This window comes from Plecotus auritus, assembly GCF_963455305.1.
Source record: "Plecotus auritus genome assembly, chromosome: 2".
In the NCBI taxonomy this organism is placed as follows: domain Eukaryota; kingdom Metazoa; phylum Chordata; class Mammalia; order Chiroptera; family Vespertilionidae; genus Plecotus; species Plecotus auritus.
The window spans coordinates 72,067,944-72,085,775 of record NC_137771.1 but is presented as its reverse complement, the minus strand read 5'-3'; the positions used below and the strand labels follow the sequence as shown (position 1 = coordinate 72,085,775).

The 17,832-nt window shown below is 37.3% G+C and overlaps 1 protein-coding gene across 1 annotated transcript in view; it reads left to right on the top strand.

The window, feature by feature from the left end:
* HFM1 (helicase for meiosis 1) overlaps positions 1-17,832 on the top strand; it is a gene marked incomplete at both ends in the record, with an annotated part of 94,301 nt that overhangs the window by 11,248 nt on the left and 65,221 nt on the right. The window contains 12 exons of the mRNA XM_080655944.1: positions 126-173; positions 8,278-8,348; positions 8,795-8,927; positions 9,825-9,976; positions 10,551-10,628; positions 10,847-11,005; positions 14,305-14,505; positions 14,589-14,677; positions 15,802-15,845; positions 15,952-16,053; positions 16,445-16,590; positions 17,501-17,595. Of these exons, the coding sequence (XP_080512070.1) occupies positions 126-173; positions 8,278-8,348; positions 8,795-8,927; positions 9,825-9,976; positions 10,551-10,628; positions 10,847-11,005; positions 14,305-14,505; positions 14,589-14,677; positions 15,802-15,845; positions 15,952-16,053; positions 16,445-16,590; positions 17,501-17,595 (1,318 nt within the window). The remainder of the gene's footprint in view (positions 1-125; positions 174-8,277; positions 8,349-8,794; positions 8,928-9,824; positions 9,977-10,550; positions 10,629-10,846; positions 11,006-14,304; positions 14,506-14,588; positions 14,678-15,801; positions 15,846-15,951; positions 16,054-16,444; positions 16,591-17,500; positions 17,596-17,832) is intronic.

Sequence of the window (17,832 nt, the reverse complement as noted above, 5' to 3'; positions counted from 1 at the left end):
TGCTGCATTTTCTAATTATATTGCATTATATTCTAAACTGTGGGGAGCGGGCCTAAGCCAGCAGACACCCTTAGCACTGCCGAAAGGTTAAAAAATATCTATATACACATGGATTTTCTTTTTAGGGGTAACAGGAAATGATTTAGATTCCTTGAAGGCTGTCACAGAAATTCGTATCCTTTAAATTATTGTAGTACAGTAGCTTTTATTTGAAATCATAATTTTAAAACACTTTGTTTCATTGTGTCTGTTTATTTTGGTTGACAAAGAAAAAGAGGGAAAAGTGAATATTTTGGCTCATGTAAGAGACCCAGTGTGCGTGATAGTGCTATTCAAAGTGTGGTCTGCAGTCTGGTGCCAGTTTGTAAACTGCTTGTTACCAGTCTGGGACAAGATACGTACAGAAATGAGTTTGTATTATTGGATGAACTCTGAGCATATTTACTTACAAATTGATACAATTTCTTATACTTTGGGAAGGAAAACATATTGGGATCAACATGGGAAGGAGAAAAATGAATGAGAATGGGGCATACAGTGGATTGGGGACATTTTTCAAAATCTAGTATTTTTTGAAAGAACCTAATTAGTGGTTTATACTTATAATCTGATTTACATATTTAGAGTGCATATGTATGTTCTGGAGATAACATCTTTTTTTGCTTCTTTGATACCCTGTGTTATGTCTATAAGAGTGTACTTATTCTATTTCATTATAATTCATTAGCTGTTTTTATGACTATTTCCCTATGATCTATGGACTCTATGAAGGCAAGGACCTTATTTATCTTCCTATCTCCAGATGTATACATACTTTGAATAAATATAAAGGCAGTGTTTATTAAAATACTTTTCATTTTCAAAATTGAGTTATCAGCTGTTAAAGTATGTATACATTTTTTGGGGGGGACACCCTATACATTGAAAGGCCGATTAACAAAGATGTTCTTGCAAAAGTGTATCCATGAGCAAGGATGGGAGAGGGTAAAAGTGTGGAATGTGTTTGAAAGAGCAAGTTTGGCTGAAATGAAAGTTTTGATTAAGTCGGTAGGAGGAAATAATGTTGGATACGTATCTTAGGATCAAAACATTTACTGCCATAAATACCAAGGTCAAAAGTTTTTATTTTTATTTTTAATAAATTCATTAAGCAATGAGGAGAAACCATGCAGAATTTTTGAGCAGGTTAAGTTATATCATCAAAATTGTGCTTTAGGAGTACAAAATTAGTGACTCAAAAGCTGGGGAAAGGTACTTAAAATCCACAAAAAGTTATGATCTAGTTGTCAAAACAGAAAGTAAATTCCAGATATTGGGCGGTTGAGCTAGAGAAATCTGGGGGAGAGTGATTCTAATCCTGAGTACTCTGAACATTGAGATAATTCTGAACTACTAGAGGCCCAGTGCACGAATCGTGCATGGTTAGGGTCCAGCCAGCCTGGCCCCATTTGGGGAGGATCAGGGCCAGGCCTTTCAGGAGGAGGAGAAGGTGGGAGGTTGGCCGGCCTGATCGGTGCCCAACCATGGCCGGGTTGGCTGTGGGGAGGGGCTGTGGGTGATTGGCCAGTGGGCCCCACCCCCAATTGGGGTAGTGAGGGTTGATTGAGGGTCAGCCACTGGGGGAGGCGCCATGGGAGGTTGGCCGGCCAGCCACACCCCCAACTGGTGTGTGTGGGGCCGATTGGGGGTAGAGCTGGCTGGGGAGAGGGGCTGCGGGCTGATCAGGGTGGTGGGGGCTGATTGGGGGTGGGGCTGGACATGGGGAGGAGCTGTGGGCAGTGGGCTGGCTGGCCCCGCCCCAGAATGAGGCTGGCAGCCTGAGGGAGGGGCCATGGGTGGTTGGCTGGCTGACCCTGCCCCTGATTGGAGTGGTGGGGCTGATCGGGGGTGGAGCCTGCTGGGGGGAGGGGCTTCTGGAGGTTGGCCAGCTGGCCCCACCCCCTATGGGGGTAAGGAGTGGCAATCAAGGGGGGGGCCAGCCGGGGGGGGGGGGGGGGGGGGCTCTGAGTGGATCTGGGTGGTGGGGGCCCATGGCGGGGTGGGGTCATCTGGAGGGAGGGGCTGCAGGAGGCTGGCCCGCCAGCCCTGTCCGCTGATCAGGGTGGGAGAGGCCAATCAGGGGCAGGGTGGCTGGGGGGAGGGGCTGTGGGAGGTTGGCCAGCTGACCCCACCCTCTGATTGGGCCAGTTGGCTGGCTGCAGTGTGCGTCATAGCAACTGGTCATTGGCATTATGGTCACTGGATTTTTATATATATATATGGTTAGAAAATACTTGCCTGGCCCTAAACAGTTTTTCTCAGTGGATAGAGCATAGGCCCATGGACTAAAGGTTCTCAGTTTGATTCCGGTCAAGAGCATACCTTGGTTATAGGCTCCATCCCTACTCTGTCAGGGCGCATACGGGAAGCAACCAATCCATATGTCTCTCACAGTGATGTTTCTCTCTCTCTGTCTCTCCCTGTCTCCCCTGTCTCTCCCTGTCCCTTCCACTCTCTGAAAATCAATGGAAAAAATATTCTCTGGTGAGGATTAACCAAAATGAAAAAAAGAAAATACTTGCCTGATCCCTTGTGAAAAGTTGCGTCCAATGCAGATAACTGAACTGTGTTAGAATGAGGGAGGGAACGATAAGAGGGTTACATATGATGATGTAATAACTTTAAACATAGCCAGCTTTTAGTGCTTCTGTTCAGTGTGTGGTCTCATTCCTGCTGTGCTTCCTTCTCTAAGGTGATCTAAATAGGGTGGGAACATAGGAAATAGGTTAGCAGTAAACACTTGAAGTTAGTTTTATTGTCTGTGTGATGGGAAATTCTTCCTATCCCTTACTGGAACTTGCCATAATATGACAGTAACTTTTGGAGAATTTTAGAGATTTTTTTGGGGGGGTAGAAATAATTTAATATTAATAGTGTTAAAATTTTGACATTTAATTGTTTTGTTGCCCTTATTTTTTCTATTAAATATAGTATTCTTTTCCTTCCTCTTTTTTTTCATGTTATATTAGTATATATAGCTCAGTGATCGGCAAACTCATTAGTCAACAGAGCCAAATATCAACAGTACCATGATTGAAATTTCTTTTGAGAGCCAAATTTTTTAAACTTAAACTTCTAATGCCACTTCATCAAAATAGACTCGCCCAGGCCGTGGTATTTTGTGGAAGAGCCACACTCAAGGGGCCAAAGAGCCGCATGTGGCTCGTGAGCCACAGTTTGCCGACCACTGGTATAGCTGAAGTGATTCTATTGTTTAGGTCTCTTTGTTGATTAAGACTACTAGCTACTATTGTGTCCATTGTATTGTTCAAAAAGTTCATTTGCTGTCAAGCTCACTGAGTTGCTACACTTTATTGTTTCCAAACATATCTATATATATATTAAAGCCTAAGAGATTGTACGACCTAATGACTGGAATGACCAGAACGACCGCTTGACCAGTCGCTATGATGCGCACTGACCACCAGGGGGCAGATGCTCAATGCAGGAACTGCCCCCTGGTGGTCAGTGCGCTCCCAGAGCCAACCTCCTGTGGCCCCTCCCCCCAGTTGGCTGCCCCCCCCCATAGGCCTCCGATGGCCCGCCAGGCTGATGGACCCCACCCATGCATGAATTTGTGCCCTGGGCCTATAGTATTCAAATTACAGTTGAGTCCAGCTGGTGTGGCTCAATGGTTGAGCATGGACCCATGAACCAGGAGATCACAGTTCAATTCCCAGTCAGGGCACACACCCAGGTTGTGGGCTCAATCCCCTGTGTGGGGCGGGGGGAAGGGAGAGGGCAAGCAGGAGGCAGCCAATTGATGATTCTCTCTCATCATTAATGTTTCTATCTCTCGCTCTTTCTTCTCTCTGAAATCAGTAACAAAAACATATTTAAAAAAATAAAGTTGAATACTGAAGACTATTGATGATAATTTTAGAGTTTGGGGATACAACTTATGTTCTGCTTCTTTTCCAATATTTTACTGTATTTGAATCCTCAGGACAATAGAAGTTTGGTCAGATTGATGTTGCCACAGTAATTTTGTCATTTTCAGTTCTGCAGACATTTTCCTACATGTATTAACATAATGGCAGTGACAACTGCTGAGAGTTTGTTGAATGAAAGGAAAAATTTGATATCAAGTGTTGATAGATAGTGATGATAAACAATGTTAGTAGCTGAGTTTTCCCATGAGTAGAAAACTGATTGTATATCTACTTGGAATTAGAGATTCATTTTTGTGAATGTGGAACTACCTAATGAGAGAAAAACCAGCATGATGGCCCACATGTGGGCTTGTTACAAATAAATATTTTATAGGAAGAGACGTCTTTTGAGGAAAAATGAGATTTCTGCAAAAGCTGCTGGATTAACAAATTCAAAATTACATTTTGTTTTGGCACAAATATTCTGACACTGCAAAACTAAAAGTAAAATGAAAATTTGTAAATTATTTGCTTGACCTAATAAATGCAAATTTATATTAATTGGCTGCTTACTATGTGCCAGGCACTGTGCCAGGCACTGTTCAGGTATTTGGGATCTGTCAGTTAAGAAAACAGACAATGAATCATTGTCTTTGAGGACTTAACTTTCTTTGGAAAGAGGATAGATTTGAACAATTATAAGTGTATAAATAAGTCATATAGTATTTTAGAAGGTGATGAGTAATAGGGAGAAAGGAAAAAGTGGAGCAGAATAAAGTTGATTAACTTGGCAATGCTGGGATCAGGGATTCAGGATTATAATTTTACTAGAAGCCCAGTGCATGGATTTGTGCACCCGTGAAGTCCCTCAGCCTGGCCTGTGGGGATCAGCTAAAACTAGCAGTCCTACATCCCCCAAAGGATGTAGTAGTGCCCAGAGTGGCAGGCGGCCAGGGAGGAGCCTGAGCCTGGGCCAGGTGCGCCACTCCCGCTCATCCCAGCCCCCCTGCTCCTGCCTCTGACACCGCTTGGTAGGCGCGCTGCCACTCCACTGCAGTCTTCATGCGCCTGTCCTAGGGCGATACTGGTACACGCATGACAAAGCAGCAGCCACGGACTCGTGCCCAGTCAGTCCTGATGCCAGTCCCCATCCCAGTCCCAGTCTGGATGGGGAAGGGGCGCACAGGGGGAGTGTCCAAGGGAGAGGATCATGCTGCCACAGCTGCACTCGCCAGCCATGAGCCTGGTGTCTAGTGCCCATTGGTCAGCTGAGCGGTACACCCACTGTGGGAGCGCACTGACTACCAGGGGGCAGCTCCTGTGTTGAGCGTCTGCCCCCTGGTGGTCAGTATGTGTCATAGCGACTAGTCATTCTGCTGTTGACCAGTCACTTAGCCTTTTATATATATAGACTAGAGGCCCGGTGTATGAAATTCTTACACTCGGGGTCCCTCAGCCAGGCCTGCGCCCTCTCGCAGTCTGGGAGCCCTAGGGGGAGCAGGCCTAAGCCGGCAGTCAGACATCCTTAGTGCTGCCAGCCGTGAGCCCAGCTTCTGACATCCTTAGTGCTGCCAGCCATGAGGGACTCCCGCCACTGCCGTTGCGCTCACCAGCTGTGAGCCTGGCTTCTGGCTGAGCAGTGCTCCCCCTGTGGGATCGGGCCAAAACCGGCTCTCTGACATCCCCCGAGGGGTCCCGGATTGAGAGAGGATACAGACCAGGCCAAGGGACCCCACTGGTGCACAATTGGGGGTGGGGAGGGAATCTAAAGAACTTAGCATAAATCTAATTAGTTCTGAATATGGTAAGTTCATTGAAGGAATGAAGACATGAATGTAAAGAATATGATATCATTTAAAAATTATTGCCTTTGTTCTGAAACAAAACTATATGTAAATGATATTATATAAAATAATTGATTTAATTAACATGAATCATTTTAAAGGAAATTTTATGTATTTAGTTATGTAAAAGATAGCATGGACTAGGACAGTGATCGGCAAACTGCGGCTCTTTGGCCCCTTGAGTGTGGCTCTTCCACAAAATACCACAGCCTGGGCGAGTCTATTTTGAAGAAGTGGCGTTAGAAGAAGTTTAAGTTTAAAAAATTTGGCTCTCAAAAGAAATTTCAATCGTTGTACTGTTGATATTTGGCTCTGTTGACTAATGAGTTTGCCAACCACTGGACTAGATAACAAAATTAAATTTTTATCTGTTCATTTATACATATGTTATTTTCCAAGGTAGGTAAATATCAATTATTGTGGAAACATTGTTTTTATTTTTATGCTCATGCATAAATTTTCACTTTTAAACTTTTTTCCTTTGCATTTTTCATTCCTGGGCTTATTAGACCTTTTAGTTCAAAAGGCATAAAAGTATAAGAGATATAAGAACAAATAAGTGATCTCATGTATGGATTTATGTTACTTAAACTAAAGACCTGGTGCACGAAATGCATACACTCAGGGAAGCGGGGGTTGCTCAGCCCAGCCTGTGCCCTCTCGCAGTCCAGGAGCTCTTGGGGATGTCTGATTGACGGCTTAGGCCCGCTCTCCCAAGGGGGGAGAGGGCCTAAGCCGTCAGTCAGACATTCTTAGCACTGCTGTGGAGGTTGGAGATGCTACCGCCACCACTGCTGCGCTCACCAGCCATGAGCCTGGCTTCTGGCTGAGTGGCGCTCTCCCTGTGGGAGCACAATGACCACCAGGGGGCAGCTCCTGCATTGAGCGTCTGCCCCCTGGTTGTCAGTGCACATCATAGCGACTGGTCATTCTGCTGTTGGGCCGAAACTGGCTCTCTGACATCCCCAAAGGGGTCCTGGATTGCAAGAGGGCGCAGGCCAGGCCGAGGGACCCCACCAGTGTACAGTCAGGGCTGGGGAGGGACGCGGGAGGTTCAGCCGGGGAGGGACCATGGGAGGGCTCCAATTGTGTCCGCATGTCTCGCTCAGTCCCGATATGCCGGACCCCAGCAGCAAGCTAACCTACTGGTCGGAGCATCTGCCCCCTGGTGTTCAGTGCACATCATAGCAACTAATCGACCAGTCAACAGTCTGCCCCCTGGTGGTCAGTGCATTGCATAGTGACTGGTTGACCGGTCAACTGTCTGCCCCCTGGTGGTCAGTGCACGTCATAGCAAGTGGTTGAGAGGCCTTATCATATCATTAGCATATTACACTTTGATTGGTTGAACTGCTGACTGGTCAACCAGACACTTAGCATATTAGGCTTTTATTATATAGGATAGACAGAGTAATTATATAGGTCTTTCTAAGAAGGTGAAATGTAAGCAATAGAAGGAAGTGAAAGAGCCAAGGAAATATGAAAGGAAGAACAGTCTGGACAATAGTCTGGGTGATGCTTTTGAAGACCAGAAAAGAATTCAATATATGTAGAGGAGATTAATCAGGCAGGACATGAGGTCAGAAACACAAAGGTGGAGGTGAGGAGGCAAGATTATGTAGGGCTTTTTAGCCATACACTTTGAGAGAAAGGGGGGAATTTGAGCAGAGAAGTATATGCTCTTATTTATCTTTTAACAGGGACACATCACAATCCAGCAGGTTTTGTATGTCTTCATAAAAACATAATTGCTTAAATAACTATGTATTTGTGTTATGATTAGAAGCTAGAATCTCAGGCAGCAGCTGAGAAAGTATGCAGTTATATTTCTTCCAGGGAGAAACTGAAGATGAGCCTGTCCCTTCTGTATTGAGCTTGGATGTGTACCTCCGTGTGTGAGTGGGGGGGCCAGTGTGTGTGGGGAGGGGCCAGTGTTCCTGTGCCCATTTAAAAAGTACTTCTTTGCTATGGTCCTGTGGAATGCAAGCTCTATTGGTTCACAGCAGTGGGTGTTTTGGGGGACCTTCAGGTGGGAGTCTTAAAAGTTGATCACTAGATGTATGTTTTAAACCCCTTGCTCTTCAGGGAAAAGGTGGGGGTTGGGGGTTCTTTCCCACTTGTATGGTGCTGTGCTAGGGGTAGGATTTGTGGTGAGAGTTGTTTTGGCCTTTCCTATCTATTTTAATTCATGTTTTCTCATTCATCCAATGTATAGGAATCACTCAACTTGAAGTTTCAGGATCTCTCTCAGAGGGAAATGTTCTGTGTGTAGGTACAATCATACTTATTGCTTGTAGGTGTGTATTTGGTGGATCTGTGGAAGGGGAAAGTTCATGAGCATACTATGTTTCCATCTTGGTCCCTTCCTCTATTTATGTTGATTCCTTTCTTATGATGTCAAAATAGCAAGTATTAATGGCGCATCATTAAATATTGTCAGTCAATATTAATTCAACTTAATTTTTAAATTAAAAGTAACCAATTTTTATAATTCCCAAATATTTCCTTAATGTTATTTTAAGCGGCAAAATTTAGAAGTATTTTCAAAGAATTCCCATATTTCAACTATATACAGTCCAAAGCCTTTGATGATGTAAGTATTTTATTATAATTATTTACTTATCTGCTTGTTCTTACTAGGTTGTTTGCCCTCTAAGGGCAGGGACTAGATCACATTCATCTTTATGATCCCAGTGCCACACTCAGTGACATAGGAGCTCAAAAAATGTTTGTTAAATGAATGCATGTGATTTTTATAGGGGGGTTGGTTTGTATTTATTAGATTTATGAAACTTTCTCTGGAAGCTAAAGAAATCATTTTCTTCTAGGTCTGGCATATTACTTTGACAAATAAAACAAGATGGTAAATTTTTAATAGTTATTTTATGAGGGTGGTAACAATTTTAATAAATTTAAAGATGAAAATGTTTGAGCTATTTATTATTCCTTAGAGTCTTCCTATGGCATAGTTTCTAATAAATTGAGAATGGGAGTGAAAAATTCTCTATATCCCATGATTGATCAAATTTTATATTTTAGCTTCTTTACACAGATAGGAATTTTGTGATTTGTGCTCCAACTGGTTCTGGGAAAACTGTAGTGTTTGAACTTGCAATAACAAGATTATTAATGGAAGTACCATTGCCATGGTCAAACATTAAAATTGTTTACAGTAAGTATTTATAAATTTAAGAGTAATAATTATAATAATGAAAAACCAGTGAGGATAAAGTAAGAAATAAATTCAAATTCAACCCATAGGCCGTAGTATTTGGTTTTCCATACTTTTTCATAAAAACATACCACATTTTCTGTCATCTGTTACATTAAATTCAAAATACATTTTCTCAGTTACACATACAAAGTAATATTTGAATTGAGAATTTGGCCTTTACAAGTTTATTTTTTAAATATATGTTTTATTATTTCAGAGGGGAAGTGAGAGGGAGAGAGAGATAGAAACATCAATGATGAGAGAGAATCATTGATAGACTGACTCTTGCACACCCCCTACTAAGGATCTAGCCTGCAACCCTGGCATGTGCCCAGACCGGAAATTGAAGTGTGACCTCCTGGTTCATGGGTCAGTGACGCTCAACCACTGAATCACCGCAGCCGGGCTACATGTTTATTTTTAAAAAGACAGGCAAGATGAACAAATAAAATTAAACATTTTGTAATTCTAGAAATTTCCACATGAACTCTTCTTTCTTAAGTATATATATGTATATATATATTATAAACTTTTCATCAAATTAATTTATGCACATGGTTAAAAAAACAAATTATTACCAAAGGGATTTATAATGAAAAACAATAATCTCTTGTCCTACCTCTCTTTACTCTTAGTTACAATTTCTTAAGCAGTCACTTCTTTTTCTATTTTTAGTTTTGTTTGGTGATTATGTTTGTAACGCTAAATGATATGCTTCTATTGTTAATTTTTAATTTATAAGTATTAGGTAGCACCTAGATATGTTATTTTTATCATAACTTTATTAACCAACATTTTTTGTGAAAATTTTAAAATTTTACTGACATTCAAAATAAATATCTTACATTATTATAGTGGCACCAATAAAAGCCCTGTGTAGTCAGCGTTTTGAAGACTGGAAAGAGAAGTTTGGACCAATAGGATTGAATTGTAAAGAACTCACTGGTGATACACTAATGGATGACCTATTTGAGATTCAGCATGCCCATATTATTATGACAACTCCAGTAGGTGTTATTTATACTTTATTATTTCCTTGGTTTATTAGAAAATATCTATTTATATTCATCAAGAAAAAAGTTAAAAGAAAAATACAAAGTAGAAGAATAAACATATTTGCATTATAAAAACAAACAAAAGGTAATAGTATTCAGGGTATATAAGGGATATTTACAAATTAATAAGCAGAAGACAACTAACCAAATAGGAAAAATAGACAAAAGATATGAATAGGCTATTTGTTACTGTAGATAATTTGTAATCATACTTACTGCTTATATTCTTCTATCCAAGTATTATGTATTACAGAGGGAGGATCTTGCTAGAGCTTAAAAGAGGTAATTAGACTATAATTTTGAATATTTTGGTTAAACTTAAAAATAAATGGGGTCCATTTTTTAAATACTTGTATGACTGTCATAATCCTTACAAATTTTAAAAATATTTTTTCAGGATACTTATAAGATGTTAACTAAAACACTACCAATTATTTGTCACATGTTAGGTTAAAAATTTTATTGATATATCTTAATAACATTCATTATAATCCCTTACATTAAACCACTTGCATCTTTTCTCTAGGAGAAATGGGATAGCATGACTAGAAAATGGAGAGACAACTCTTTGGTCCAACTGGTTCGACTGTTTCTCATTGATGAGGTAGTGAACACATTATTCATTTTCAGAGATAAACATAAAAAGATGACTAGAATGAATAGACAAAAGCAAGATATTTCAACCAAACTATATGTTTGTTTTATCCCTTCAATTGGAAAATGCTTATTTTCTTAAAGAAGAGTGTTAATATTCTTTCACATTTTAATTGATTAGATTCCTATTTTTGTTGCTAATGATTTTTTCCTTGATTTCTTTCTTAGGTACATGTTGTAAAAGATGAAATTCGTGGACCAACTCTTGAAGTTGTAGTCAGCAGAATGAAAACTGTGCAGTCTTTATCTCATACTTTAGAAAATACCAGCACTGTTATTCCAATGAGATTTGTAGCTGTGTCTGCAACAATTCCAAATGCTGAGGATGTGAGTTAGAATTTTAGTTTATAATATTTTTCATAACTAGTGAAATAGTTAGACATTTTAATCTTAGAAAAAAGTGAGGGTTTTTCTTGTTTGTTAATCACCTAGCCAATTAAATAGGAAAGTATGTTGTAGAAGGTAATGATTAAAGTTCATAGGGAAGGCAGAATTAAAGCCATAAAATTTGGATGATTCTTTTTAATACAGCATTTTTGGTACAAGTCTGTTGTTTACTAGTATCTAAAAGTCTTAGTTTTATGAGTTTCAAATACCTTGTAATAACTTGGCTAATAATATGTTATGGTTGTTGTAACCAGTTGAATTCAATTTTATAACAAAGTATGGTGGGAAATAAAAATAATTGGTTAGATGATTACCATCCACCTCCCCTAATTCTGTGTGCCTAGCATTGTGGTAAGATAAGCACTAATGAGAGATACAAAAGTGAAAACATATAGACCCTGTCCTTGAGGATAATCTTATGGTTACTGGAGTTTACGGACATGAAAATAAATAATTATATGCATTTTTTATATTTTCTATAATGTATATGTGGCCTGTTTCTTTCTTGATCCTTTTTGGAAACTTAAAAAATAGTACAGTCTCGCCCTAACCGGTTTGGCTCAGTGGATAGAGCGTCGGCTTGCGGACCCAAGAGTCCCGGGTTCCATTCCAGTCAAGGGCATGTACCTTGGTTGCAGGCACATATCCAGTAGGGAGTGTGCAAGAGGCAGCTGATCGATGTTTCTCTCTCATCGATGTTTCAAACTCTCTATCCCTTTCCCTTCCTCTCTGTAAAAAAATCAATAAAATATATTTAAAAAATAGTATAGTCTCACTGCTTTCTTACTCCTATTTACTTCTCAGCCCACTATAATGTGACTTATTCCTCTTGCTACTTCTTAGAAATTGTTTTCACAAATAGCTGTTTTAGTGCCTAATCCAATGGAAAATTTTGTTTTTATCTTTAATTTGACACAATTAATCATTTTTGTTCTTAAAATGATAGCTTATTTTGTTCATATTCAAGAGAATATGAACAAAATAAGCTGTTCATATAGAGAAAATTATAAAGCATATATAAACAACAAAAATCCAGTGTTTGTCTTTCCAGATATACATGTATAGATGGAATCATAATATATATACTCTTTTTGATTTGCATGTCACATACAAATGTTTCCATGTCATTAGTTTTCTTTAATACAATTTTTGCAGTTTTATTATAATTTATCCAATGTTTTAATGTTTTCACTTTTTGCTATTATAAATAGTGCTGCAATTAATTTATCTTTAAAAACATCATAAGTAGAATAACTAAGTCCAAGGGTATATAAAACTGTAAGTACACAGTGCTTTCAATAAATGTTAAACTCATTTATACTTCTACCTTCAGCCATTTCTCTGTGTTCTAACACTGGACAGTATAATAATGAAATTATTATTACTTTTGAATAGTTGTCAAATTTCTTGTTTAAAATGGTACTTTATTTGAAAATTTTTATTTCATTTCTACTTTAATAAATATTTTTAATATATTCTCTACTACTTTAAGTTCTTTAGTTCTTTTTTTGAAATTTGCTAAATTATGTCCTTTACCTTTTTTTCACAGTGGGATACTAAATTTTTCTTATTGATTTGTAAGCTATTATTAAATATCAAAATCCTGTAATTTTTAAAGAAAATTTTTATGAGTTAATTTAAGATAAACTGATGACACATGGCAGGGAGCAAGATCATAAATGCTCCCAATATCATGTGATTCCTTTTTAAAAAAAATATATTTTTTATTTATTTCAGAGAGGAAGGGAGAGGGAGAGAAAGAAACATCAATGATGAGAGAATTATTGATCGGCTGCCTCCAGCATGCCCCACACTGGGGATTGAGCCTGCAACCTGGACATATGCTCTGATCAGGACATATGCTACGTCCTCCTGGTTCATAGGTCGACACTCAATCACTGAGCCACGCTGGCTGGGCTATCCTGTGATTCTTGAAACTCTTCCCTGTTGTGATAATCACTACTTCTGTGAAAACTATTTCCCTATCTCTTCCTACAAGTCCTCTTTCTCAATTTCCCCGTAAATTACGGTCTTCATAATTGGCCTTTTGCTACTTTCAAACTGTAAGTTCTTATGTGATCTCATTCCTAACCATGATAACCTTGAAAATGTTTTAATAATTCCTTCCTATGCAACTAGAAACTCATTAATTTATCTTTCAGTCAAAGCAATGGTCAGGTTCATACAGGGCATAAAGTCCGATTGCTAAGCAGGCTATATGAAGATAAGATTGCTCACCACAGCTCACCATTGCTCACCACAGTTCCAGCTAGTGACTCTAGCATTTAGTCTGACATGCTTTTGGCCCTGCCATCTCTCAAGTATTTATTTGTTCTTTGTTTAGTCCTAACAAAGAACAAATAAATACTTGAGAGATGGCAGGGCCAAAAGCATGTCAGACTAAATGCTAGAGTCGCTAGCTAAAGAATAGCAAAGTAATGGTTGGCTTAGATTGGTAATTGTTCTTTGTTTAGTAAGTCCTAACAAAGAACAATTACCAATCTAAGCCAACCATTACTTTGCTATTCTTTAGCTAGTTACTTAGGACAACACCAAAGTGTCAGCTGTATCTAGACATAGTTCAGAAAAAATAGCAAAGAAATTACAATGATAGTGAGAAATTCAGTTTCTCTTCCAAAATCAATTTAATTTTACTTTGGACTCATAAGAAGGAAAATAAAACAAAATAATAATAATTGGAAGTTTATCATGGTGAAAAGTGGGTATAATCTTGAAATACTGCTATGGATCATATTTACCAAAATATTAATAGGATAGTGTCAATGAAATATGTAATATTGAAAAAAACTACCTACAGTAGGTCCTCGGGTTATGTCGGAGATCCATTCCTATGGTGTGATGTAATGCGATTTTCGTTGTAAGTCGGAGCCCACCTACGTAAGCACCTATGTCAACTCACATGGAGCACATACACAGCAGTAATGAAGTGAAACAGTAAAAAAAATTTAAAAGAAAGATAATTCCTGACCTTTATTTATGGTAAATAAATAATAAAAAACATAAAGCACATATGTACATACGTAGAAATGATGGAACTTTTTTTTTTTAATAAATAAATGGGAGATGGCGACATAACCACAAAACGACGTAACCCGGGGACTGCCTGTATTTGATTAAATATTTTTATACTTTTACTTTAGTCTATAATTTGGGTTATATTTAGCCATAAAACTTCATTAGAAAAAAACTTTTACTGCATATATTTCTATTATTTCAAGATTGCAGAATGGCTTTCAAATGGTGAAAGACCTGCTATATGTCTGAAAATGGATGAGAGACATAGACCAGTGAAACTTCGGAAAGTGGTCCTTGGATTTCCCTGTTGTAGTAACCAAACTGAATTTAAGTTTGATTTAACCCTCAACTACAAAATTGCCAGTGTTATACAGGAGTACTCTGATCAGAAACCTACACTTGTGGTATGGATTGTTGTTTGCTTATTATTTAGTGTAATGCTCAGCTTTTTATATGAGTAATACAAAAACTATTCATTCATTTTTAGTTTTGTGCCACAAGGAAAGGTGTGCAACAGGCTGCTTCTGTTCTTGTGAAAAATGCTAAGTTTATTATGACTGTGGAACAGAAACAGAGGTATATTTTTTCATTTTTTTTCTTGGAGGTAGAAAGACTTTTAGGGATTATCTAGAAGAGATAAGAAAATTGGGTTCATTTTGTAAACTTTTCAAGTGACTTGATCTCTCCAAGCTTCAGTTTCCTCATCTGTAAAATAAAGATAATACTTATTCAGAGGATTAAGTGAAATAATGAATCTTTGTGCAGCTATGATTCTGTCTTTATTTCATAGCTAGGTTTCTTGAAATGTTATTTATATTGCTGTTTTCATTTTTTAAAAATCCACATTCAATCCCACATCTGTTGTAATCTCTCACCAAAAGATTAATCTCTCGGGAGTTTCTAACACATTTGAACCCTCCAGTTTCATCCATGTTATTGAAAAAGGTAGAATTTCCTTCTATTCTAAGGCTGAATAATATTGCATGTGATATCTATATCTCTATATATCTATATCTATATTTATATCTATATCTATATCTTCTTTATCCTTCATCTGTCAATGGACACTTAAAGTTGTTTCCATACTTGACTATTGTGAAATAAGGCTGTAATGAACATGGAATACAGATACTTCTTTGAGATACTGATTTTGTATCCTTTGGATATAATCCAGAAGTGCAACTGCTGGGTCTATTTTAAGTTTTTAGTAATCTCCATACTATATTCCATGGTGGCTGTACCAGTTTATATTCCCACCAACAATGCACAGGGCTCCCATGTCTCCATATGGTCTCCACCATTTATCTTGTCTTTTTGGTAATAGCAATTCTAACAGGTATGAGGTGCAATCTAACTGTAATTTTGATTTGCATTTCCCTGATGATTAGTGAAAAAGGAAATTTGCATTTCCCCTTTCATCTACGGGATTGGCCATTTTGTATGTCTTCTTTGGACAAATTTCTGTTTAGGTCCTTTGCCCATTTTTAAATTAGGTTATTTGGTTTTTGGTGTTTTTTTTTTTTGCTGAGTTGTAAAATTAGGGATTTTTGACTATGAAAGTTAGATGTTCTCTACTTCTTAAAAATGGTTTTCAAATAATGATATTGTGAAAATATTTTTATATCTGTTAGCCTCAAAATAAACTATTTAAGAGGTTTTTCTAAACTAACTCACAATAATTTTATGGTATTTTAAAATAGGTTACAGAAGCATGCGTATTCCATAAGAGATTCAAAACTGAGAGGTAGGTTTAAAGGTAATTTTTGAATAGTATTTCAGCTGTAGTTAAAAAGAGTCAATTACTGATTAAATCTTAACAGTACATAACAGGTGATATATTTCTATTATAGATATCTTAATACATGGTGTTGCTTATCACCATGCTGGTATGGAGCTGTCAGATAGAAAAGTAGTTGAAGGAGCTTTTACTGTTGGAGATCTACCAGCTCTTTGTAAGTAAAGTATATTCTTGTGGGTATTATTAGATATTTTGGAAAATTATTTTTAAGACAATAAAATAAAAAGCTCAAGTATTCTGACTTATTTATGCTTTTTTCTCAAGTCCAAAATTATGTAACTATTCATGTGCTAATACATGTTATAGCTAAACTTGTTGCCAGTTTTAGTTCTTTATCATGTTACTGCACATAGTGCAATTTGAAAATTGAGAATTTAATAATTTTAAAAGATGTATTATTTTACATTATAGTGTTTTCTTCGTTTTTAAATAAATTCCATATGTATGAGTCTGCTACATTTATAAAAATACATCTTTTATAAGAAAATACCTACCTGAGCATTAAAATTATTGGCTTGAATGTAATATTTTTTAATCTGATGCAGTTACTACCAGTACTTTAGCTATGGGAGTAAATTTGCCTGCTCACTTAGTAGTTGTAAAATCTACAATGCATTATGTTGGAGGAATGTTTGAAGAGTACAGTGAAACAGATATTCTACAGATGATTGGAAGAGCTGGTCGACCTCAAGTAAGTGACAGTACTTTACTTTTTGTAACTTAGTTTAAAGACAAAGTAAACGTCCAAATCCTTTTTTTGTGTATTTTTTGTTAAACAAAAGATTAAGATTTCATATTTGGATTTTGGATTAGCTTTAAAAATAAATGTAACTTAGACAATCTACTTTAATGGAGGAGTAGAAGTAAAATAAGTCTCACTAAAAAAGACATACTCCCTCCACTCCATCTAGCATTGGTTGGTAAATGGTTGGGTTTATGAATGTGTATGTTGTTAAAGTTTCTTTGTTTGGTTTTTTTACTCTAAATGGAGATGCTATTGGCATTTTGTATGGGACAGTTTTTCATTGTGTAGGACTGTCATGCATTGCAGAACATGTAGCATCCCTGGATCCTAGCACACAATGCCAGTAATGGTCTCCAGGTATTGTGACAATTAAAAATCAGCTCATACATATTACCAAACATGCCTCTGACAAATACTTGAATAAAGAAGTCATTCATATAGGTACTAAGGGAATATTTAGGAAGAATATCTTTTCAAAGAGTATTAAAATACTGTGTTAAACAAATCTCTAATTTTATAGGATAAATTAGATTATGTATGAACAACAAATACTACAACTTTTATATAGTTACCTAAGATTGTTTTAATTTCACCACTACCAAAATTATGTTATATTGAAACCAAAGTGGTATTTTTATATCTATATTCTTAGGAGATTTTGAATTAAAATTTCAGTTAACATTCAAATTCAGAAGTATTTTTAAGGTCATTTTGACCTGTTATTTAATACAAGGGACTGTTTAATATAGAATCAAAGTCTTGAGTTATTGAAAAGGACTGGTATCAACACGTGCTCATGTTTATTAAATTTCTCTCTCTCTTTGTGTGTGTGTGTATGTACGTTTTTCTCCCCCAGTTTGACACTACAGCTACTGCAGTTATTATGACTCGGTTAAGTACAAAAGAGAAGTATATTCAGATGTTAGCTTGTAGTGACACTGTAGAAAGCAGGTAATAAAATATTCCAACAAGATATTGTTACTATAGCCAATATTTTAAAAATATATTAAAGGGAAATTTGAGTGGGCCATTTGCTTGAAACTTTTCAGTATCTTAACTAGAAAATGTATGTCCTTTTAAGAAATTTAATAGTTAAAAAATAATACAATATTTTTATTCATCAGTGTTTCTTAGCATGCAGTATCATGTGTCCTTGTTATAAAAGTCTAAATTAGTCATATGAAGAGG